The sequence below is a fragment of the Rhipicephalus microplus genome, chromosome 3 (genome assembly GCF_043290135.1).
Source record: "Rhipicephalus microplus isolate Deutch F79 chromosome 3, USDA_Rmic, whole genome shotgun sequence".
NCBI classification, from domain to species: domain Eukaryota; kingdom Metazoa; phylum Arthropoda; class Arachnida; order Ixodida; family Ixodidae; genus Rhipicephalus; species Rhipicephalus microplus.
In genome coordinates, this window is record NC_134702.1 from 45041905 (window position 1) to 45066507 (window position 24603).

The following is a 24603-nucleotide window of genomic DNA, read 5'->3' on the forward strand; positions in this document are numbered from 1 at the left end:
ATGTACATATATACAAATATGAATATTGTTTTGAGCTGCCTGCCCTTGCATTGCGTAAAGTATATGTATGTGTACATATCCATAGGTGAGTGTACATACTGTATCGGTTATTCTGAGCGGTGGCGTGCGAAGGATAGTCCACTGTATGCATCGCGTGTTTGCATTTCTTTGTGAGTGTACCTGGTGCACATAGTTGACCCAGTCTCCGTAACCTTTTAGAAAGTTTTCTTTGTGGACGTTGTATTTTAGAATTACTCTCCTCGTTTTTTTTTTTTGTTCCTTAGATGAACAAGAAAGAAAAGCTTTGTTGTGGTAGGAAATTCTACTTACAAAAAAGCATGTGTTAGTGCGAGACAGCTTTTTTTTTTTTCAAGGTTTCGTTTTTATAGCTACCGCTTTAGTAAAAGTTGCGTTGTTAGCATATACTGCAGCGACCGAGCCGCTGCTAGCGTAGAACCTCCGAGCCATTGAATGAACTGCGTAGCCAAACGGTCACAAAATTGGTGCGAGCAGATCGGGGGCCTTGCATACACTAAAAAATGTGCTTGAAGTGTTAAGATTCCAGTTCCATTCTTGTTTTGTGCACTGCAATATTGTTTTTAATTGATTAAGGTGAAGTTTTGCTTGGTGAACAGTGTGCAGGGTCCCGTTAATGTGCTATTGTGTTAAGTCAACTTCTCGCTCGGCTCTGCATTGTTGTTGCATCACGATTGGAGAGGAATGGCTGCTGTAAGTTTATAAAAACTGCTTCTCTTCTATTACATCTTGTGTTGTGTACAGTGAGAAGATCAAAGAGCTGTTTATGTGCAAGGTGTTTGTTATGGAGGATGTGCACTTGTGTGACATTTGTATAAAGGCCTTTTTTGCTCACATTCACGCGTTTTTTGTCCTCGGTTCGAAATCTTTTTTTTTTTTTCATGTGCTTTTGTACATTGTCGGATTTCTCTACACTACATCCTAATAAGCATGACTCTTCTATTGGTGACCAAAATTGTCGCGTAGCAACTCGATCTCTGGAGCTCTGCTCTCACCTTGCTTTGCTGGACAATGCCACCGTCACCCTGATTTCTAAATCTTGTGTGAACCCGCCGCGGTAGTCGGACGGTTAAGGTGCTCAACTACTTATGCGAAGGTTTGGGGGGATTGAATCCCAGCAGTGGTGGCCACGTTTTCTCTACAGGCAAAAATGCCCGAGGCATGCGTATTTGAGTTTTGGGGCGCGTTGAAGAACCCCGGGTGGTCAAAATTTCGGGAACCTTCCCCCACTATAAACGCCCCTTATAATTGTATCACGGTTTTCGTACATAAAACCTCGACGATCTTCTTCGATGCTATTGCGTTAAAATACCTGTTATCAACTCCATTTTTTGGGGGCCAACTTTTGGTTTATGAGACAGATTTCCTTCAACAGCACTCCCAGTGTCATCCAGGTATGACTAGTCGAAATAGATTATTTGGAAAACGTTGGTGCAGTTCAGCATAGTGACCTGCAGCTGCAAGAATAGTGTTGCAATCGGTAAACACTGATAGCATTGTGAATTGCTATGTTATTTCAAAGGGGCCCTCCAACATTACTCAAGCCCCGTTTTTTTACTCATGCGTTGCGTAGAGTGAAGGGTAGAAAGAATGAAGCAGCAAGAACAACAGCCATAGAGGCATGAAGTCATTCAGCCTAGAAAATTTAATATACACCTGAGCTTTGCTTTCAAGGGAAGAATGTGGTGGCGTATTCGGACCCCGTGCACATCGCCTTCTCAATTGCTAGCCTAACTTTGGTTCTCGGGGCATGCGTCAACTTTGCCGTAAGAAAACGGACAACTGTGGACATAACATTGGCTGCTTGAAACTATCCTAGAATGTCTACTGCAAGTACAGTCAAGTGCCTACTTACCCAATAGTGTTCCTTTTGTGAATTGGCAAAGGGCTCGCTATGCGTTCGTAAGGCTACATGCGAACATATGTGTGTGTGTTTTCACATGCTTCAATGCCTTGTGCAATTCTATGCTTGTGCCGCACAATGTTACGTTTGTTATGGAGACTCCTACCGCTACATGGCATTCGCGCAGTTTTCTGAATCAGTTTAGAGCAATAGCATGTGTCTTTCGTATAATTCCTGCTTGCCAGGCAGGCGTCCTAAATTCGATTCTCACTCTGGCTGCTACTATTAGCTATTTTATTTGCTTATTTATAGATTTTTTCAGTAATGAACAACATGAGTTTTTGCTCATAACAACCGACACTGGAATTTCTGCGAAATGAGCTCTCAGAGCTCTTTGACGCTATTGCGTTAAAATGCCTGTTATCAATTCCATTTTTTGGGGGTCACAACTCGCATAACCACATTTCACTCGCCACTGACAGTGCAAAGTGCAGTCAATGGAATGAGTTGAAAGCTACGGCAAATGGGAAGCTCGCACACCATTGTTGCTTGTCCTGTCCACCTGTATTGTTGATGGTGTTGTCATAGCAACAAATGCAGGGCTCGGCACCTCACTTGAACTGCCTCGAAGCGAGACTGTGCCAGCTGTTCCTAAAAAATGACATTCCATGTGGCACACTACTCTCATTCTGAAAAGTGAACCTGTAATGACAAGGGTGGTGAAGCACGATTGCCCCTTCTGGTCTAGCATACTAAGACCGTGAAGAGTTGTTTTGAGACTTGTTTGGTAAGCGACCCGAAGCGCTACAAGGGTGCAGCGACATCAATTTTTAAGGAAGGGGGTTACTTGCACTGCTTCAACGACAATTTAGATAGAGTGTACCGCACGTGCAGAACAAGAAAGTATGCAAATGTATAGAACGGAAGAGAAGCCTTTCGTACGAAGGTCCATCATTTCCGCATGCAGCATACCGCATGTGCAGAACAAGAAAGTATGCAAATGTATAGAACGGAAGAGAAGTCTTTCGTACGAAGGTCCACCATTTCCGCATGCAGCAGTTCTAGCAAGGGCCACCACGTGCTGATACAGTCTGCTGTCTTGTAGTTACTTGATTGTGGGATTGAAATCGAAATACTAAGCAATTTGCTAGTGGTGCATAGACCTACTTGGGAAGTAAAAACAGCGCAAAAATATAGACAAGTACAGAGGAAGAGACGACACCGCGCTGATTTGTCCTTGTCTATATATACTGACCTATATATACTGATCTATAGATGTATTGATCAATATATACTGATCTCTGCTTGTCTATATTTTTACACTGTTTTTAATTCCCAAGTATGAACCACCAACTAGCCCAACTTTTGCTACTATTGCAGCTTAGACCTATGCTAAAATTATCTCCAGCCATCGGTCTTCGCGAGCTGCACAAATGAAAAATAGATGTTTCAAAAGTCTCAAAACGCCTTTATCACTCCCGAGGGGAAGGCAGAAAATTTTTTTAATGAGGATGCTTGGGCGCATTCGTTCTTAAGCAGCACCACCAAGGAAGATGATGCTGCCACTTGGATACCAGTTGTTACACTTTTTCAGCTAAGCCTGCGTGAGGGTACTGACCAGTCAATTTCAAATGGTCCGATGTTGAAAAATTTAAAGGTCGGAATAATAAGTTGTAGCCTATTAAAGTATGTCCCAGCACCAGCTTAGACTTTGATGTGGATTGAATAACGGAATCATAATTGTCAGGAGTGAGATTAATTTTTTTTACATTGGCTCTGTACTTGCGAAATCAGGTGTTACCGTATATGTCCAGCAGAACATGGGGCATGCATTAAGCCTCAACTTGGAGATGCTATGTACAAAATTGTGTATACCACTAGATTTTTGCGAATTGTATCTGCTATTGGCTAAGAAAGAGCAGGGTACACAAACTTTCGATGTATTGAACCTCACACAAAATAAGTTTGTTATCGACAAACTTCATTTCGCAGTCTTCTGTTGAATACGATCACTTCGCTGAATGCGCCACGATTCATTCATCACGAGCCATGGTGAAAATATGAAGGATATTTAATTAGTTTAATTATGGTTAATTATTACAAAACATTTAGTTATGACATTGTTTTTGTTGCAATCAAATATTAAGTGTCTTGAATTAACACATCGTTTCGACACATTTACAGACAGTTACTCATTGGAGGTGTCCGAAAGGGTTAGAGTGTCTACAGCGCAATTTCACGTGTCTACTCATTGTCAAAAATAAAACCACACTTTCATTTTCGGCATTTATTGGCGGAAGTGCCTTCAAGTCATTAACAGAGGAGGAAAATGTTTGTACATGTGCTCAAGAGGTGTTTGCACCTCTTGCTTGGGAGGTATTGAATCGAGTCCAACAATCCAAGGCCTTAGCTGTTTCTCTGACATACACACACACAAAAAAAAACAAAAAAACATGCAGCACTGCAAGTTGAGTGCATGCTGGGTACATTGAAGCTGATGGTTCACAAATTTCACGCAGAATGTGAAAAACATTTTCACCAGAGGTCTACATAAGGGATGTCTGTAACAATGTGTGTGCTAATGGCTGATTGGGTGGTTATTGAGTTGTGGAAAGAAAACAAAACTTTGTGTTCAAAGTTTGTTCGTTGTGCTTTAGCAAAAGCTGGTCACTTTTTTTGTTTGGAACCTCATTATGGCCTGTGTGCTATGGTTTCTGAACTGTACTGAAATTTCTTTTTTTAAATAGGCACATAATTGTGAATATGGTTAGATGTATGGAGAGTTACTCCACTCTACTGCCAGGTAAGTAATGTATCGCAAGCTGCAGGTACATTACTGGTCTAGCAAACAGCCAACAGGGTGAACGGCTGACTTTGGGTCTTGAATGCATCAAAGAACTTCACTGAGCAGAAATATACAAGGAATCAATTGGGTGATCAAAAAGAAAAGAGAGTGAGTAAAAGATACATTTGTGAAAAGCAACGAGTGCAGCCACTGTGGAAATTTCATTTAACTGCTTATATTAACCTTCAAAAAAGAATATGACAGCATTATCATAACAAGCGATAGCATCCGCCACTGCAATGCAATGTAGCATCCACAGCACACCGTTCGCTTTAAAATCGTTTGTAATGCCTCATGTCCTTGTGTAAAACCTCCAATTTGCGTGAGATTTTGGAGCACTTTGCTTGATGCAAACAGCATTCTACTTTATACTGCAATATGTGCAAGAGACATTGAAGCTCTCATGCCCATCGAATGTCGCATCGCAACAACTGGCTAGACTGAATGCGCACAACATGCATGCTTACGCGCATTACATGTCGATACGCCACTGATTATCGTGCTAACCTGTTAGCGCAACAGTCGTTCTGGACGGTGGTCAGCGATATGAACTATACTGCAAAAAAGGCCACGCGTATCTAACCTCTAGCTTACAGAAAAAGTCATTAGTGCTTCACATTGTTTTTCTTAATATCCTTGCTATCAGGCATATGAGCATATGCAATGGTCAACTTCCTACAGGCATTGTCGTATGCTTATAGATTGTACAAATGCTTTTGTGGGCAATCAGTTAATCGATGCATGCTGAACAAAGTAAGCCTTAAGTGACGGAGCCAATGTACACATGCCTCGATATGCTAAGGTGAGGTGTGTGCGTGTGTTCTGTTTTCGGGTGGCGCCATGTATGGTAAATGTGCTGCACATTAATAGCGTATGCAAGCACAGGCTTCTGTGCTTTGCGATAGAAGTGTTCTGTCCATGCACCTCCTGTTACTGTGCATCTGTTTCATATAGTTTCAGTGTAACAGAGAACAGGTCTGGAACTAGTGCCCACGGAATATGTATTACCAAACTTCCATGTCATTTTTTAAGAAATATTGTTACTGTTACAGCGTGTATGAGCATGACTAATTTTTTTCATTGATTGTTTTATTTTAACGAAGTATTCAACAAGGAAACTTAAATAAGTAATTTTTTTGCGAGTTAACGTTTTGCACCTTACAAAATGAGCACACTAATCGACAGGAACATCGATGACACCCTTCCAGATGTGTGCAGGTTGCAAATTACGAAACAAACACGCAGTCAAACAAAAAAAAATGAAATTTTGCAACTATTGCAAGTTGCACATCCTACAATAGCTCATCACTGTAACACCTGACAAATACAGTGTAAGATTTGGCCACGTGCTAAAACTTGTAGTTTAAAAAGTCCTTTGTTGGCAGGGACAAGGTCGATTTCACTGTAATTTGTTCTTTTGCCCCTAGAATACTTGGATTTGAAAACATTAGTGATGAGTGTGAATGAAATGATGGAAATAAGTTGAGAAAGTGTGTAGAAAGTTTCGTCATACAACGCGTATCATGTGCAGTCTGAAAAAGCACGAGCGACACACTGCTCATTACAAAAACTGCAAACTCCGAAGCGCTTACATTTGTCCCTTAGCAACGTTTATAACGCCAGTCTGTCGTGTCAGCGATTCCATTTAAATCGTTTACCCCCTCCATTTCTATTACTCCTGCCTGAGCTTCGGTGATAGCTCTCTCTGTAGTCATAGCGCAAAGCTCACTACTTTACAATAATTGTGAACAATTGCAATTTAGAACTGTTTGAGTGAAGCCAGTAGAGGTTCAGACGATTGAGCACAAGCACAATCATAATAAGGTAGTGGCCGAATGACTATTTTCACAACTCAACGGTTACTAAAGATGCAGAACATCTGTCCATTTGTCGCGAAGAAACCTGTTTTTCAAGCCTGCCGATTAACGAATTTCGATGTAACAATAGTTTCGATTCAGCGAGACTTCGCGGGCCGAGTAGACGGCGCTGTAGCTGATGAAACATTTCGTCGCGGAACTCTCGCTTTCCTTAATGTTCCTACTTAATAAGCCCTTTCAATACAACGAAAGTTTCGATTTAGCAAAACATGTATAATTTATCGCCTTGCTGTCTCAAGAATTCGACTGGCTCTTAGATAACGAGGGTACTGCATGCTAGCATGGGAGCAACGTTACACCTTTCAGGGAGGGCAAAAGAATATGAACAGCAACAAATCAATAAATAAATGAAAAGTGAACTCCAAGATATCGCACAGACATGGTGGTGGTGGGTGGATATATATATATAGGTTCAAAGGAGGGTGTCGAGGTGTGCGCGGTTGATCCGCACCGGGGCAGCGCCTGTAGCGTATTCGGGGCGAGGAAGGAGTGCATTGTTCACTGCTTCGATGGTTCGACCGGTCCCGCAGGGCGCGGTGGTGTATTGCCAAACTGGAAGATGCGCGCGCTGGGGCGTCGATGTTCTTCGTCTCACTGAAGGGGATGCGCGGCTGGGCGCCCCGGGCTCTCACTTGGGAGCCGTCAGGATTGTAACGAACTCTGCGAACGGAGAGGGAGAGAAAAAGACACAGATGGCAGATTTTCAGGGTTGAGCGAAGTCGCTGAGAGACAGAGATAGAGAGAGGGGTTGAGGAAAGAAAAAGACGCAACTTCTGCAGCCCCAGTTGAGCAACTAGGGCTGCAGAAGTTGCGTATTCTCCTTTCCTCAACTCCTCTCTCTCTCTCTCAGCGACCTCCCTCAACCGTTAACTTATTTGCTGCGATGAAAGCATTCAGCAATGAGGACCGCCGTGGTTTGCTTTTCTGTCGGCGCAACTACGGGGGTAGGGACATGAGGTCTGCGACTGTATTATTGACAGCGCAGTGGGTCTATCAAAAAAAAAAAAGTGATGTATTCAAATAGACAGTGAGGATAAAAACGTCATAGCTTCACTCGATAGGCGAAGCCGCTGAAAGCGATAGCAATGCACCTAACATGTAGAAAGGTTTTCAACTTTATCTGCCTTATGTATTGAAATGAGCATTCACTGACTAGTTAAATTCATGTTGAGGCGTGGGTAGAGACTGACCTCTACCCCCGCCGCGTGAGGATGGCGTGACCTCGCGCACAATTTCCGTCGATTCCACAGCGTAGCTTGAATGGAACGCGGTGATATACCTCATCACGCTCGTCCTTTTCCGGAACATCACGGCGACGGCAAATGTTTTACCGCAGTGTCCTTATAATAGTTATCACAATGAAACAAGGGGGCTTATGGATGATACGTAATATCATCAGCGTACCGTCGTAGTTAACGAGTCCGTCTCCGTCGAGGTCCGCTTCTCGGATCATGTCCTCGACCTCCTCGTCGGTGAGCTTTTCGCCCAGGTTGGTCATCACGTGCCGCAGCTCGGAGGCCGAGATGAAGCCGTCGCCGTTCTTGTCGAACACGCGGAACGCCTCGCGCAGCTCCTCCTCGCTGTCCGTCTCCTTCATCTTCTTGGACATCATGAACAGGAACTCGTTGAACTCGATCGTCCCGTTCCCTGCGACGTCATCGTTTACGTCAGTGAACATCTTCGGCCGTTCTGTTTCGATAAAACGGTAAATATGTAAACAAGGAAGACTAGGAACGTCAGTCGCGGCGGGGTAAGTGGTGTCTTCCACCTCCGCCCCCTCTCCTCCCTTTCAGAGCTAGTTTCCTTCCTCGCGTTGTTTGCGGCGAGGTGTCGCCTCTCGGGCCACACACCTTAACAGCCCTAATTTGGGCTGCATTTTGTTCCAGAAAGTAGTATAAGGCTGGAATGAAAAGCACCCAAAATTTCGTCATAAGAAGAGAATGTTAGATTTATTTACTTTACCTTACTTTATCAGCATGGGCAAGATCTGTCTGGACAAAAATTCTGCCGGTGCAAAACCAAGCTGCATCACGGATTGGGAGAGGTGGGGGAGGGGGGATGTGGCTTGGGTCGAGGGCATGTGTTCGTCACGCCTCCATATGATCGTATACCGTCACCTTGAGTTTTTGCTGCAAGAACATGTCACGTCAACGATATTTGCAACCTTAACTGGACTGCCCTGGTGCACGTGCGTGCAGGGCAGACGCGCGAAGAGACGTCAGTCGCCAGCGAATGTGTGTGCATCTCGTCTTGAAGAATCTGGAGCGGCGCCAGTTTGAGAGCACGCAAATAACAAAAGCCGGGGCAGAGACACTGAGAGGACCCTTGTGTTCCAGCTCGAATTCTCTGTTCCTCGCGAGCGTTGGCTCTGTTCCTGATTGTTCAAGATGAACAGCCGTCAAGTCTTCATCATTAGCACTACCGTGTTCTTTGTTGCGCCGCTGGACTGTATACGCGTTTAGCTTTAGCTTAACTCCGCCAACCTCACAACCCATCATGGAGTGCCGTGGGACCAGTTAATTTTTTCGAGGTCTCTAACTATCATACCAACGCAACAACTCGGCTGGCACGAGCTCTCTTTGTCCTCTTCCTCATCTCCTGCTTCCCTCTCAGAATACGTGCTCCGATTGGTCCGGCATGGGATGCAATAACTCGAATGGCCGAAAGAACGAGTTCAAAGGGACACTAAGGAGAAACAATGATTTGCTTTTAATTGACAAATTGCACTCTGAGAATTCTAATTCCCCGTGTTTCGTAATCACAAGTTCATTAGTAGTGGGGGAAAAATGAAGGTTGAAGTGTCATGTTTAAATTTTGCGCCGATATTTCCGCTTATTACGTCAAAAACTTCAAAACGCATTTTTTTTTCGTATTTTCATGACATTGGCTCGACGAAAGTTTTCCGAAACTTCGTTGGCTATAGGTCAACGACACCTACAGATGGCGATGTACTTCATTTTTATCGATAGGAAGCTACGTGTGACCCAGTCGACGCCTTCAAAAATTGATGACGTCACAGCGTTTGGTGCGGTAATCTCGAACTTGCGTCTCCACTCGCATTTTTTTTTTCGCGCGTTTTCTCGTTTACCGAACGTCGTGCGGCGGTAAGAGTGGTGTATGGGTATTGTAAAACTGTACTTTACTAATACGCGAAAAATCGTTTTGCTCTTTAGTGTCCCTTTAAAGAGAGAAAAAAAAATGGTGGCAAGGCGGAAAAAGAGAAATAGACAGAGTAACAAAGAGATAGAAAAGAACACAAAAAAGAGAGCCAGTCAGAAGGAGAGAGGAAAAGAAATTAAAAATACCCCCCCCCCCCCGCCTCACCGAAGGGAATTGTGAGGAAATGCGAATGTAGTTCTTGCACTGAGAGAGGGTACCATTGTTTTCAGACATTCGCCTTCACCGACGTTTGCCATCACCTTGAGAGGCGCCCAGCCAGCGAACGGTTGGGAGTGAGGAGCAAGCGGACGGGAGAGTCATAGCCTGACTAAGAAATGCATTCGCATATAAAATGAAGCGAGAAATACTGAGAGGAAGAAAGGGAAGAAAGACGGCCAGAAAGAGCGAAAAAAAACAAGAAAGAGGGAAATAAATCGCAATAAATGCAGACAAGAAAAAGACAAAAAAATAGAAAGATAGAAAAAAATAAAGAGAATTAGGGAAGGCCGCCCAGCTCAGCTGTTCTTTCAGGCGTGGCGCCACAAGTACGAAACGTCCTTAGTTGTTTTTTATTTCTTAATACTTCATGAGATGTAAAAAGTGAGATTTCGCGGGTAGTTTTCCGTTTCCGCTGAGGTGCACCGTTCCCAGGGCCAAGAAGACTTGAAAAAAATTATATTTATATTTACTTGAAACACAGGCTCACCGTCTGTATCTACGAGTGTGACCATGTTCCGCAGTTCTGTCTCGGTCGGTCTCTGTCCCAGAGAACGCATGACGATTCCCAGCTCTGACGACGTAATGCGGCCGTCAGAGTCCTTGTCGAACAGCATGAAGGCCTCCTTGAATTCTGCGAGGTCACACAGACAGGAACGTTTTCAGGTGACCGTCCAAGTGACAAACCAAGCGCGACGAAAGTTTGCTGTAGTTCTGCAGTGTAAATGAGCAAGTGACTGCAATCGGCTTTGACATTTCGTAATTGTAATGCCACTTGTTTTCTTGTACAATAGCCGTAACTAATCGTCGTTGTTATCACTACCAAGACATCTATGACGAACGCTACTATACTACTTGCTACTACTATTGATTTTGCTGCTACTACTTTTACTGTGTGCGCCCGAGGGGGGCACGGGGGCACCACCTAGTCACCTAAGAGGGGGCGTGCAGTCTGCTCCACACAATGACTTAATAGGGAAGGGCGACGCTGTGAAAAATGATTCCCCCCCCCCCCCCTATCCCGGGGAAGGGGACTCTGGGCACGACTATCACCACTATACTGCTGCTGCTGCCGCTGCTGCTATACCACCAGCTACGCAGCAACAACGACGCCAACCGGTCTTGCATTTCTTACACAATCACTCCACAAGGCCGAGCATGTGGCTCGCAGGGCACGATGAATGCGGAGGCAGAACTCCGAGCTCATTCGCGTTTAAGACCCGTGCGATCCTTTGTCCCGTGCAAACGGTGTCGCGAGATGACAGCTCCCGGCCGGCTCGGACGGCGGGCAAATGTCGAGGCCTGCACAGCGCCGTCGTCGACCTCTCAAAGCGGCGTCGGCGGCGGCGGTGCGTAATGCAGCTAGCTAGCTCCTCGTGCGAGCTAAATCGGTCTTGCGTGCGGCAGTGCTCGCTTGCTTGCTCGCTCGCTCCAGTTTCGTCGCTGACCGCCGCGACGCTTCCGAGCACGCCTACGCTATTTGAAACCGGTGGCGCGTACGCGTGACATTCGTGTTCGGTGCGCCCACGCGCACCGCGGGCCGTGATTCTTTTAGACGTTCATAAAGAACCCTCAAGCTCGATCTTATAGGGCATAGCCTCGTAAAGGTCAACGGGCACGCAGGCAGCGACGCCTATGAGAGCTATAGAGAACTTGGTCTGAGTTTTGATTGGGTAACGTAGACGCCTCGCCGAAACTGGACGGTGTACGGTGGCAGTGTACAGGTCCCGCAAATTAAGAACTATTATAATTATTGTGCGATTTACATTTTTTTAAACTTCTGATTCTTTCAAGAATTGCACTCTAGTGCCTGCGCCGGAGTGTTATAGATTTTATGACGACCATAGAACCACTTTTTTTTTTCATATCCTGTACAGAGTGCGCCAGCTTTTTCTACAATATACAGACAGGTTCTAGCATAGTATAATGCGGGTCTATATAACCCAATCTTAAAAATTATTCTTACAATATACCGGCTGGTTCTAATCGTTGTATCAAATTATGTGACTGTGCCAATATTACAAAAATGGGGGCTAGAGAGCCATTTTGCAACACAGAAACGAGCGCCATAAAGCAGTGCTCTACAAAAAAAAAAAAAAAAAAAAATCTAGCCAGTTCTAAGCCGTGAAATTTCCCAGACAACGAAGCTGTCGCTCCTTTATCAGGCATTACGTTTTTCTCCTAAGTTTCAGCAGATTTCACCAAGAGTTTTTCAGTGATTTTTTTCTTGTTCGGGTTAAGCCATGTGAACCTCGCTTGATGATTCACGGCCGCGCTGAAGCGCTGCACGGTAGCGTTCCAGGGTAGCCGTAGCCCATTTCACCGAGCCGCTCACCGTAAACTCATATCAAGGCGAAAGCCTTCGATAGCTGAATTCTTGGAAACATTTCGTCACGCACACAATAGGCAAAAAAAAAAAACAAGGCGAGAATACCAACGGGCCTTCTCACCTTTCGTTTTTTTCATTGTGTGCGCGCCCAAAGGTTTCCAAGAATGTCCTCAAACCAACTAGCCCAACTTTCCATACTGTTACATTATCCTTTGATAGCTCATGTTCCAGGGTCCGTGCCCTGGAACGGTGCCAGCTGTAGCCTCTCCCCCTCGCACCCTCTCAGAAATTGTGTGACGGCACAGTGCGTCTCTCCCGTAGCCCGGTCACAACGCGCCCCCTCGTGGAAGAAAGGAGACGCGCGAATCGTGTTCTATTCTGACCATAGAGTTTCCCAAAATTGACTAGAGGGCACTCTGGCGCTGCAACCGTTCAGCAACCATGGGAATGATGGGTAGTACACACATTTGCCTAGTCTTCGTACTTGCGGGCGGCGAATCGTACTTGCGGCTTCGTTTATTACTGGTTACGTTTTTGTTTTGAAAAAAAAAACCCTTTTGAACTTAGGGACTTGATTCGAAATAGTAAGCTTAAAAGAATAAGGTTGTGAAGCGCGAACGGTGAACATTTGCTAATTTATGTTTTCGCGAAAAAGCAGCTCCAAGCCACACGAACACATACGGAGCCATCAGCAGGCCAGAAGTATGAAAATTAGACAAATGTGTGTACTACCCATCATTCCCATGCTCACTGAAGCACCGTGTGTTTCAACTCTCATAGACACTAGCGCCAGAGTTCCCTCTAGTAAGTATTGTGGGAAACTATGATTCTGACCGACCCCGTCTCAGTGCGCGCAGGTTTCCGCCGAACACACTTTGGAATTTACGAAGTGTTATTCATTCTTAATATCGCGGCTTCGCTGGACTTCAAGCAACGTAACAAGCGCTGCTAATCTGCATGACGTGCCCGCGTTAAGCCAGCGAACGACGAAAGATCGACTAAGAAGAGATTCACTGTTAAAATAAAATTGTTAGCGTTTTCATGTATAATTAGTTTTTTTTTGAGTATCAGAAGAATAATATGTGGGGTTTAACGTCCCGAAACCACAGTATGATTATGAGGGATGCCGTAGTGGAGGGCTCTGGAAATTTCGACCATCCAGTGTTCTTTTACGGGCACTAATGCGGCACAGCACACGGGGCTCTACCATTTCACCTCCGTCGAAATGCGACCGCCGCGGGCGGGATCGCACCCGCGACCTTAGGGTCGGCGGACGAGCGCCAAAACTGCTGCACCACCGCGGCGGACAGTATCGGAGATATGTTGACGTGTACAACACTGGAGCGAATAAGAAACGAATATATGAAATGACAGAGCCGAAGAGCTGTTGGAATCGGTCTTCTAATTCTTGTTTGTCTATTGCGCTATTGCGTTTTCGGTGGCCCGTATGCACCATGGCTTGCTTGTTTCTTACATATACTTCATTCTCGTGAACGACAAACACTGATTTCTTCTACTGAGCTATATCGCAGTAGGTCATTAACTGATGAGACCATGTTGGGCCCTTGGCCAGACACCAACAGTGCAACTGCGGTCACAAGAGCAGTTATTACCTTTTTAGAAACAACTGGACTATGTGCGCGGCTATAAAATGTGTCTCAGCTAGAAAGAACACTACACACTCACCTCTCTATCTCACCATCGTCAACCATTAATATTTCTTTTCCCCTTTCCCTTCCCCCAGTGTAGAGTAGCAGCTAGGCTAGAGCAAGCTATCGCTCAGGCCGACCTCTCTGCCTTTCTGTAAATAAACTTACCTCCTCCTACCTACCTCATGCTACTGTTATGCGTGTGCTAAGGTTTAATGTCACGTCCGACATTACAATGTCGCGTCCTTAACTGCAGAAAGAGAGAGGAGGGGGGAGGATGGAAAGATGGATAAATTAGGTAGCACTACTGGGAATTCGGCAAAGCATCAGCGCACAAGTTTTGTTTTCACGTTAGTGATACTTTTGGATTGGACTTACAATCTCACCAGGCGCTACAAATGTGACTCATATACAGTTTCACGCAGAATAGAGAGTAGACTGTCTGCCCAGCTTATTGTTTCTCAGCGCTGTCCATTAGGCAAAGTGAAGACGTTTCGGTTACCTCGCATCAAGCTTGTCTGCTTCCGTAATACGATAAGACATCCCGCCCTGACGCTTCTTCCTATCGTTTCGGGGAGTTTTGAAAGAGTGGCTTTTTAGGTGAAGTATTCCTCGTTGAAGAATAAAAGAAGCCAAACGGAATGGACGGGCCTAACATCCAGGCTAACGCCGAGACTCCACGAGAACCCGAACCTTCGCCTGTAAATCTAGCTTTGCCTTCGACAGCAAAGCAATGCGAGAAAAAACGCTACCGTCGAGTGTTGTCGAACAATCTGACAGTGCCCGCTTTAATCGAATTTAGCTTCTATCGCATCGAAAGATGTCACATCGCATGACATAGATTGATGACGTAAAGTGAAGTGGGCAGAGAAGGGAGGGTGAGTATGTAAGAAAGAAGGCGAGGAAGATGGGGGAAACTTGAATTCGTTCCAAGCAAAAGCGGCAAGCCCCAGCATGCACCCGTTCCGGAGGAGTTCTAAGCCAGAAAGATCTCCTCGAGAGATTGCAGCGAGGTTGATGCGGAAGGAGGAAGTTAGCTCTTTTATCAAAAGAAAAAAAAACAGGGCTCGTAAAACAACACGTATAAACGGAGCCGCGGTAATAAACGTGACGCTGCTTTTACGTCACGCTGGCACTCGGCCTCTGAAGGGTTGGTGTTGGGACGTGAATTAAAGGAGCAAACCAAAATATGATAAGATAGAGCAAAGAGTGATTAGCCGCATGCTTCGGTGCAGCTGTTGCATTTTGAGCAACCGCTACGTCATGGAGAGGCTACCCGCGACGATTCAAAGAAATGCGAATAGCGAGAAGGTGAAGATGCGGAGAAGCGAAACGCAGATCTGATGACGAGTAATGTGACGTGCTGAAAATGGCGCCGGTCGCTGCTACAATGAACTCTCTTGACAGCGCGCTGGTCGCGTACGAATGGGAATGTTGAGGAACGAGTGAAGGCTATAGTGCTGTGCAACATCCGAGACTGATTTACACGTCTGTAAAAGCGGTTTCGGAGCAGGTCCGAAGGCGTGAACGTTGAACTTGTTGCTTTTTCAAAGATGTGTTTCGTCACGTGCACGGGGTGAGGTTTGTTTCAAAGGCGAGCGTGCGTATAGACTCGAAGCCCGTGCCATGTCATCGCGAACAGGTCGTTACCAAGTTCTCAATGACGGCATGTTGTCTGACTAGGGGATCGTTTGTGGGCAATCAATTCTGAATGCGTTTGCATTACGAGGGACAATCCGAGGAAAGAAAATCTAGTCTTCTGTGAATCCAAACATGTTTACTCGTTTATTGTTAGCGTTCCTGATGGCCAATCTCAACCAACTACTGGTTGACCTTCACATAAATACAGCGCGAAAAAAAAAAAACGGAGACTGACAGCTGACTGATTTACAACAACATTTATTTGCTGGAACCACGCGATATATACTTGAGCAGTATCTGACAAATATATGAGGAAAGACAAAATAAAAAAAAACATAATTAACCTAAGACCACACAATCATCGTGAAAGGCGCGTCCCTGTTTTGTCGTTCCTCTAATGTTTGTGAGATGCTGCTCAAGTATATGATGCGCGTTTCCAGCAAATAAATCTTGTTGGAAGGCTGTGCCATCTGTCTGTCCCCTTCTGTTTCTCGTACTCTGTTTTCGGCGCTGTTTTCATGTGAATAACGTCGTACCAACTCACCCATGCAACCGTTTTAGCTACTGGTAACGTTGGCTATTTTTCAAGACGATAGTTATAGCGCGAGAACAAAACGACGACACAGAGACAAGGACTCTATTTTTCAACTTTTGGGCATCAACGTAACCGAATATCATTAGAGACATTGAAAGCTAATGCTAACGCGTTTGTGTCGCATTACGATGTCGGTTATTACGGGACTGTGAAACGAGAAACGTGTCTCGCATTCTTGTGTGACAAGCAGGACGCTTTGAGTGAGCGCCCTGCTTTGTCGCGCTGGTGACCCGCCGTGGTAATTAGCAGGCAGTGTGTTGCGTTACTAAGCTCGATGTCGAAGGTTCGATTCCCGGCCGTGGCGGCAAATTATTCCCGTGCCTCTCGCTATGGTGTGCCTCGTAATCACACCCTGATCTCGGTGGGTAAGACCGCGGCCTCCTAGATTTCCCTTGCCTGTAGGATTATCGGCGGTCGCTTGGAAAACGTCGGAACTGCAGTGGCGGCGCCACTTAAGTAGGATTGTCTTCAAATATGTTTTTACGTTTTTGGAGCTTATATGCAACAAAAATAACGTTAAAAAGTTTCAAAAAGGCGTAAACGTAATTTTAAATATTCATAATTAACCCTACGTAAGTGAAGCCACCATAGATGACGGGCGTTTCGCGCTCTTTCAGCAGGCAACCCCTTCAATGCAAGCCATAGCCTTTGAAATTAACAAACGCCAAAGTTGCTGATCTCAAAGGCCAAGTACAAAGACCCTTAACCGTAGGTGGCGCCGCCATAGATGACGGGCGTTTCGCGCTCATCCGGCAGGCAAGAAAAACATAGGAGGCTATGGTACAACACCAGCTTTCCACGTGACTTCTTCCGTCGTACCATTAAGTCACGGAGAGGAAGACGTTGCTGTTAGAACACACCACTATAGTTGTCGTCACTGTCACGAAGGCCCCTGTGGCCACCAGGCACGGAGGAAGGAGAAAAAAAAAACAAAAACAACCAGGAATGGAGCGTCATGTGACAGTCTTGAAGCCTATAGTCACCAAAATCCGCAAAGAAAAAAAAAGTTCCGGTCATGTGACCAGCAAGCGCTTTTATTGGTCGGCTCGCTTTGGTTGCGACTGTTGCTTGGGCCTCATTCTGCCCAGCAGTCACCACGCACTGGTCGAAAGTGGCGGCGTCAAATGAGGTTGGCCTGTCGAGGCTATCGCAATCACGTGCTACTCACGTTCGCTTTTCGTGCTAGTCACGTTCTAGATTCTTCCTTCCTCAACGTCTCTAGTAGCCCGAACATGTTACTCTTCGTTCCGCAGTGAACTAAACGGCCATCGTTTCACCGCTATTCCGCCTATGCGAATTCGGGGGTCTTGTTCACAGAACTTCTATTTCCTAGGCGCTATCAGTGGCTTGCCTGCTTCACTAAAGCATGCTCAACCAAGAGACAGGCTTAAATTTTCGCTAACGAGCATTTTTAGCGTAACATTTTTTTCAAGGTTTTAGATGCTTCTCACGTATTTGTATCATTTGCACGTTTTATTGTCATATTCATTTGAGTCTTCGTCTAGTCCGGTAAATAGAAGTCAACAGCGCGAAACCTGAAAAAAAAAAATGTGGAGGTGGTTCCAACTTTTGACTTAGGCAAAGCCGCTTTTAGCCCCGCTGTGGTGGTCTATAGTGGCTAAGGTACTCGGCTGCTAACCCGCAGGTCGCGGTATCGAATCCCGGCTGCGGCGGCTGCATTTCCGATGGAGGCGGAAATGTTGTAGGCCCACGTACTCAGATTTGGGTGCACGTTAAAGAACCCCAGGGGGTCGAAATTTCCGGAGCCCTCAACTACGGCGTCTCTCATTATCATAAGGTGGTTTTGGGACGTTAAACCCCACATATCAATCAAAGCTCCTTCTATTTCTTTCAATGCCCGTGCAAACGCGCCCTTCTCAACGGTAGTGATCGTGATGCGACGCTGCATGATGGGTAGCTCTGCTTGCGTCACACGTGCTTCCGAGCGCTTTCTCCCGGAGATGCGACAGAAATGTTTCCCAATCCAATATCATTCGTCTGTCAGACTTGTTCCTTCCATGGCTCCTTTCTTTTTGTGGCTCGAAGCAATGCCGCCGTCGTCTCACAGCACAGCGCATGCAATAGCGTTGCAGTGGCGCTTCCCCATTCGCTGTCCACATAGTGCCACGAATGGCGACACGCTCAGATCTCAAAACACCGTATCTTCAACATAGCTATAGCGTGACCTGTTAATATCGTGAGCACGGGGAATGCAAGATGCTGTTCCGTGGATCTGTACACAACTGAACAGAACATTACTTCATATGACTTCCGTCAAGCGATGCTCGAGGTGTTCTCTCCGCCATGACCGCAAAGCACACGCGAAGGCTAGGCGATGGGCGAGAGCAGAAAAAAGCTGGATGAGAGGGTGCTGAATGGTTGGACCGAGTGCAACTGCCTGGCATTGATAAAATAGAGGAGGCGTGGACTTGGGTATAGCGGCATTCGCACCTCGCCCTTCGTGCGTATCGGTGTATCCCTCGAGTTAAGCTTGTGTTTATTCACGCTGCCGAAGCGAATCTCAAAGGTCGCGTAGAGAGAAGCGCGTGGTTCGGATCTGTCTCGCCAGGCGTCGCAACACGATCACGCGTCCGCGGCGGAGCGGGTATCGAGCAGGCTACCGGTCTAACACACACACACACACACACACGCACACACACACGCACACACACACACACACACACACACGCACACGCACACACACACACGCACACGCACACGCGCACACACACACACACACACGCACACGCACACACAAAACGTCTGCTGTTTCACTGGACTCGTTCAATTACTTTCATTAAGTATCATCTCTATTATTTGGCCCTCCCCTCGAAAAATTTTTGCTTCGATATCACATGCATCCAATATAACTCTTAACTTGAACTGCAACAATCGTTTACGTAGCAGTTCTATTTTCCGAAACAGTTTTTCTGGATATTAGGAAAACCGAAAGGAAGCTTTCGACCAGAAGTTCTAGGAAGAGAAACAAGAATGTCAATCGGTGGTCGTGCCACTACGCGTGATAGAAACTTTGGTTTCCACCAGTTGACGGTCGCTGCGGCATCGACATAGGCAGCTCGTCGGCAGACGGATGGATGGATGGACCCTCCGCCCCACTCATCATCATTTACTCCGTATAGATATGCTGTGTTTTTTTTTTCGTGGCTTCCTTCAACAATGCATTACGGAGCCAGCTGGGCCGTTTTAGATTAATGTACCGAGTGGTCAAACAAGGCAACCGAGAGAGAGAGAGAGAGAGAGAGAGAGAAGGGGGGGGGGGGCATACCAGAGGAGATAAGCAAAGTTAAGCAGACAAATCGAGCGACTTTTGCGCGTCCCCATCTCTTCACCCGGTTGAATGATTCAAAGTGATGACCTCGCTTTGGTTATGTGGGTCGCGACGTTCTGGCTGTAGGCGCGTTCATGTATCTTTAGTATCTCGTTCGCTTTATCGCTCGCTCTGCAGACGTTGTGTACGAGCAAAGCGTTGCAGCAGCCATGCGGCGGCCTCATCCATAATACACGCCCGTTCTTGGAAGGCGGCGCAGTGAATACCCCTCTTATTGCTTCGTGAACCCGCAAAAAAAGAGAAAAACTATTTGCTCTCTTTTTTGTCTCTCTCTCTTTCTAACACACACACACACACACTGGCACATACACACGCGCGTGCGCGTCATTTTTGAAAACAACGCATCAACTTTCTCTGTGATTGAGACGTCAGTCTGCAGAACAAACTGCGGCCGCGCGCTCTGAGTCTTAGTTCGACACGAAAACAAGCTCCTAAATCCTGTTTCTTCCGGCAAAAAAAAAAGAAAAAAAGAAAATATGGGATTCTTACGCTGTGTTTCATCTGCAGTGGGCACAGCTTTTACGAGAATTCGTGAACTGGCTGCACTCGAAAAAGACTTCCGCCCTGTACGTCTACAGCGATAACTTTCTCGATGTAAAATTTATGTCCCAGTTGCTACGCAATTGCATGCTCCATTTACAGTTCGCGCTAAGCGCTCTCAACGCTCGAAGTTTCACTTATTTTTATTTTCTTGGTTTGATGGCCGAGTGAATCAAGCCGAAAGACGAAGAGGTGAAAAATTATGGACCATCATTCCGAAGGGGACCCTGATGAGATGCGAAGCAGCAGCGGTGCGCACGGCGTTGACCCGGTTGAAACGGGAGTCGACGCGCGTGCTCGAAGAATGGTTTGAAGCGAAACTCAGTGTAGCGTTTACTTTGCGTTTGTTTGAAACGCAAAGACACGGGAGGCCGGTTGGGTTTCGTGTAAGTTTCATCGCCGATAAACGAGCCGAAAGAGTGTTTCCACTCGACGCGCAGTCGAGCATTAACGGGCGGTGGAAAGTGTGAAGCGAACGAGCAGTGTCTTGCGAGCGGGTGGACTAGCCAGTAGCTGCGGGTGCTAGGCGACCGTACTGTGGGTGATGGAGAGAGTGGCGTGCACCTGCGAGGAGAGCGTGACGTCAACGCACAGCTGCGGCGTGGCCTACTTGGCACCGCTCCAACACCTGTGGCGAGGGGAACGCGTTGCGGTGTGTTCGTACGGACGCACGTACGTGCGGTGGTACATATGTGAGTCGAAGAGCTGCTTTACACCTAAAAATAAAGTGCTTCTGAATTCAGTTCAAACGTTGTGTGTCGTAGCGTGACACACAACGTTTAGTTGGGTCGCGCTACGAGTTAGTAGCGTTAGTGAAACATCAGATGCTACATTAGTAAACATTTCACGCAGTAATGATTCCTTTTTTTTCTGGAGTACTTCAACACATATCTTACTTCACTTTTTGGTTGTTAGATAAGCGATGATCAACATTTCTTCTGTTTTTTCGAAAAGATTTCCCCCACTAATTGAGAAAAATTTTATGACAGCAGTTTCTCCCTGAATATGAGTCATTTACGCGGTAACCTTTGCATTGTGCTCTGTCAGAGAGACACCTCCCAACTTGGATCTTCATAACTAACTCGGTAATCAGGTATAAAGTGACTAGTACAAAGATCTTTGCAAAGTGCCTCACTCACTCACTAACTCACTCAGCGATAGGGACAAGTTCTCAAGCACAAGAAAACTCGTGATTTACCTGCGACTTGCTCCTCTGTCAGGCCGTATTCCGTCTGCAAAGACAAAACAATGCAGAAAACAGCGATTAGTTGCGCGCATAAGTCCGACGAATTCACAACTATGACGTGACATATTACATGCCTCTGTGTGTTTAAAAGGGGTGGTGGTAAGTTTCAAGGTCGCGCTGCCTTAGGATTACGTGAGATGGCAGGCTAACTTTTGACCACCCCTGTAGCTTACTTTGAAATGTTGTAGAGCTTCTTTGTACCTTTCCGAAGACCTTCCCATGGCACGCCTTTGGCAGATGAAGGACATTCATGCTTGTATTTCACCATTTTTTCTTCTTTCTAGCTTTTTTTTTGTATGTGTGTGTATCTAGAAAAAGCTTAGAATCGAAGCCGGTTGAGGTGATGTGATGTCGGTAAGGTAACCAGGCAGGACGTGCCTCTTGCGAGGTACGTGTTTAGAGTTACTTGAAATTTTCACTTAAAGAACATGTCTGTTTTAAGCGCACGAGAAAACATCAGTGCACACTCCTTTTAAACAACTTGCGCTAACAGAAGTTATATGACTATATAACTTCTGAGTATATTGCTGCCCATGACGATATTGCTACCATGATGTTGGGATGGCCGGCTCTAATGTAGCCTACCTTCATTGTATTTTTTTCATATATAGATAAAGCATATACGTATAATCGTAGAGCAGTTTATGGGTGCTACCATGCTGCGGAAACAAATTAAACGAATTCGATTCGAAGTCGACCACATAGCACTTTTCTAGGATGTGATAGACTCGCTGCTACATTCGATCGTGACTCATCTCAGCAGTAGCATTGTTTTCACGGAAGGATTAGAATGGAGCGTGGCATGGCTGTAGGAACTGTGGATGAGTCTTATCGTCCGGTTTTACTGCGGGGCGATAAAACATACTCGTAACTTTGTTTGACAGTCACGTCTGTACGTAGCGCCCTTATCACTGCCATGTCCTCAACGGCGACATCGTGTCGTAACTTTCAAGGCGAACTTCTCATCGCTCGATTCACTGGTGGTGCTAAATAAGATATATAAAGTATTTTTACTTTAAGTTAATTCGTAGTCTACTTTAACAGACTACGAATTCACTTAAAGTAACTTTGATACGACGTAATCAGCTTCTTTCATTCACTTGAGTATCACGTTACCTTCTGTACCGTTTGTGTAGATACCAGTGAATTATCCAGTCATGTGACATACAAGACTTTTGCCTTAAAAATGGTACACGCGTCAACTTCATCAGTTTGGTGTTGGAAAAAGTTGGCTATGCTCTTTTAATACAACCTAATGAATAACTACACGAGTGATATTGTACATTTGCCTCAGAGAAACTAGAGAGAACATTCTTATTTGAAAAGTTGCCAGTTAGTGAAGCTGGGAGGATCACTCATCTCAGGAAACCTCTGCCCTCTTCACAACATTTGAAACACCTTAAACAACTTGAAATTTCAGTTTCGCTTACAATAAATGTCGTATTTCTATTGGATTACTCGACTAGGTCGGGCTGTTCTATTACGCAAGGATGAATAGCGATGGGACAGGGAAAGTTCAGGTCAGTGGAGAGGGCGAATTTTTCATTCCCTCTTATTCGTGCATGCAACAAGGAGATGACGGCAGCGTTTCTCGGGCTACAGCGGCAGACTCTACAAGACCTCGTCCCTGGCTGCTGCGTTTGCGTCGGTCGGCCGTGGCTCAAAACCCCTTCGGCCATGGCGGCGACGGCGGCTGCGGTAGGTTGCTAAACACGGAACGCGTCCCCTTTTACCCACTTCTCTCTCTCTTCATTCATTTTGTTGTTCTCTTTCGTTCTTTCTATTTACCCACGTGGCACCGTCTTCGCACCTATCTACTCCCCCCCCCCACCTTCCTCCTCGTTTTGGAGCCTGTGAATCTCTTGTTTCTAGCTTGAGGTTTTCCTTTTCGTTTTTTTTTTCAGGTGGTTCCTGGTTGTTTATTCCTGGCAAGTTTTTATCTCAGCTCTCGTTTCATAAATGTGGCGGCATGGTGGGGTCTCCAGCTGTGTCTGCATTCTCCGGCTCCTCATCGTTTCTCAGCACTTTGTTTTGTTACCTGTTTTCTTGTCTTTGTCTTCCACTTTCCAGAGTTTACACCTCTCTCTCTCACCCTCTCAACCTTTTACCGCAGCATTTCGTATTTTTTTCCTCTGATTTCGTTTTTTCCCTTTGAAGCTGAGTCTTCAACGCCGCGGATTTCCATCTGTTTTGCCTCCTTGCGCTGCTCATTGCGAGCTTTATCATTCCCGTATTTATTATTCTTTTACCCTGCACTGTTTATCCCAAATGCTGTCATGGTAGTCACTGCTGCTTACTTTAATATTAAGTAAACTTTCCTCCGTTCCTCTCCTATTTCTTTTATCATCTCTCTTTCCCCTTTAAAGTTATCTCTCTATTTCTCTTTCTAGGCCAGTCTTTTCTTTCTTTCTTTCTTTCTTTCTTTCTTTCTTTCTTTCTTTCTTTCTTTCTTTCTTTCTTTCTTTCTTTGCTTTCTTTCTTTCTTTCTTTTTTTCTTTCTTTCTTTCTTTCTTTCTTTCTGTCTCATCCGGATCGCATGCTTTGCGGCATCCCTCTAGCGACTCCGAGAAGTCCTTAGTTTCGCTCTTCCCTTTCGGGTTGTCTTCTTTATCCATCATCAGCGCGGGGTCCTCACCCGAGCAGCAGCCTCGTCCCCTTCCTCGCTTTGTCTTCAATTCGTTCCATTTGTCCTCGCTCTTCTCCCCCCACCCTCCTCACACGCCTTCGCGGCGCTTAAACTCGAGTCGTCGCGCGCGAGCCAGGGCTGTCGACGGCCCACCACCTCCTTCTGGTGAGCCAGGTCACCGGCACGTACACGAGCGCCGTGGCGAAAATGGCGGTCAAAAGTGAAAACACCGGCGGCGCCACCCACGGGGGTGCCGGTATGGAGCCATCGCGTCGGGCAGCCGACTTTCCGTCAATTGATAATCTTAGCCTCTCTCGAGAAGTTTCACAGGTGACGGTGCTCAAACCCGTCCGCGTCTGTCTCATTTCGATGGAGGCGAAATGGTCCGTGCACTGTTCTCGCTAAAGATCCCCACCAGGAGCGCAGCTAGGAATTCTCTCCGGAGAGGGGGGGGGGGGGGGGGCGAACGACCGTGCTGTATGTATTTCCGTGCGCGTGTTGTGTCTACATACGCTTGTAAATTCGGAAATTTTGTGATGGGGCGAGAGTAGTAGGACCCCCCGCCCATCCCTTTCCGTGGATATGCCAGTGAACACGAAGTGGTATAAATTATATGGAGGCCTCCATTAGGACGGCTCCATAACCCGAGTCG

The 24603-nt window shown here is 46.0% G+C and overlaps 1 protein-coding gene across 1 annotated transcript in view; it reads right to left on the reverse strand.

The window, feature by feature from the left end:
* Positions 1-6981: 6981 nt before the first annotated feature.
* LOC119175632 (calmodulin) overlaps positions 6982-24603 on the reverse strand; it is a 110402-nt gene continuing 92780 nt past the window's right edge. Inside the window, exons 2-5 of the mRNA XM_037426543.2 lie at positions 21278-21311; positions 10467-10610; positions 8006-8248; positions 6982-7261 (exon numbers count right to left, since the gene is read on the reverse strand). Of these exons, the coding sequence (XP_037282440.1) occupies positions 7230-7261; positions 8006-8248; positions 10467-10610; positions 21278-21311 (453 nt within the window). The 3' untranslated portion in view covers positions 6982-7229. The remainder of the gene's footprint in view (positions 7262-8005; positions 8249-10466; positions 10611-21277; positions 21312-24603) is intronic.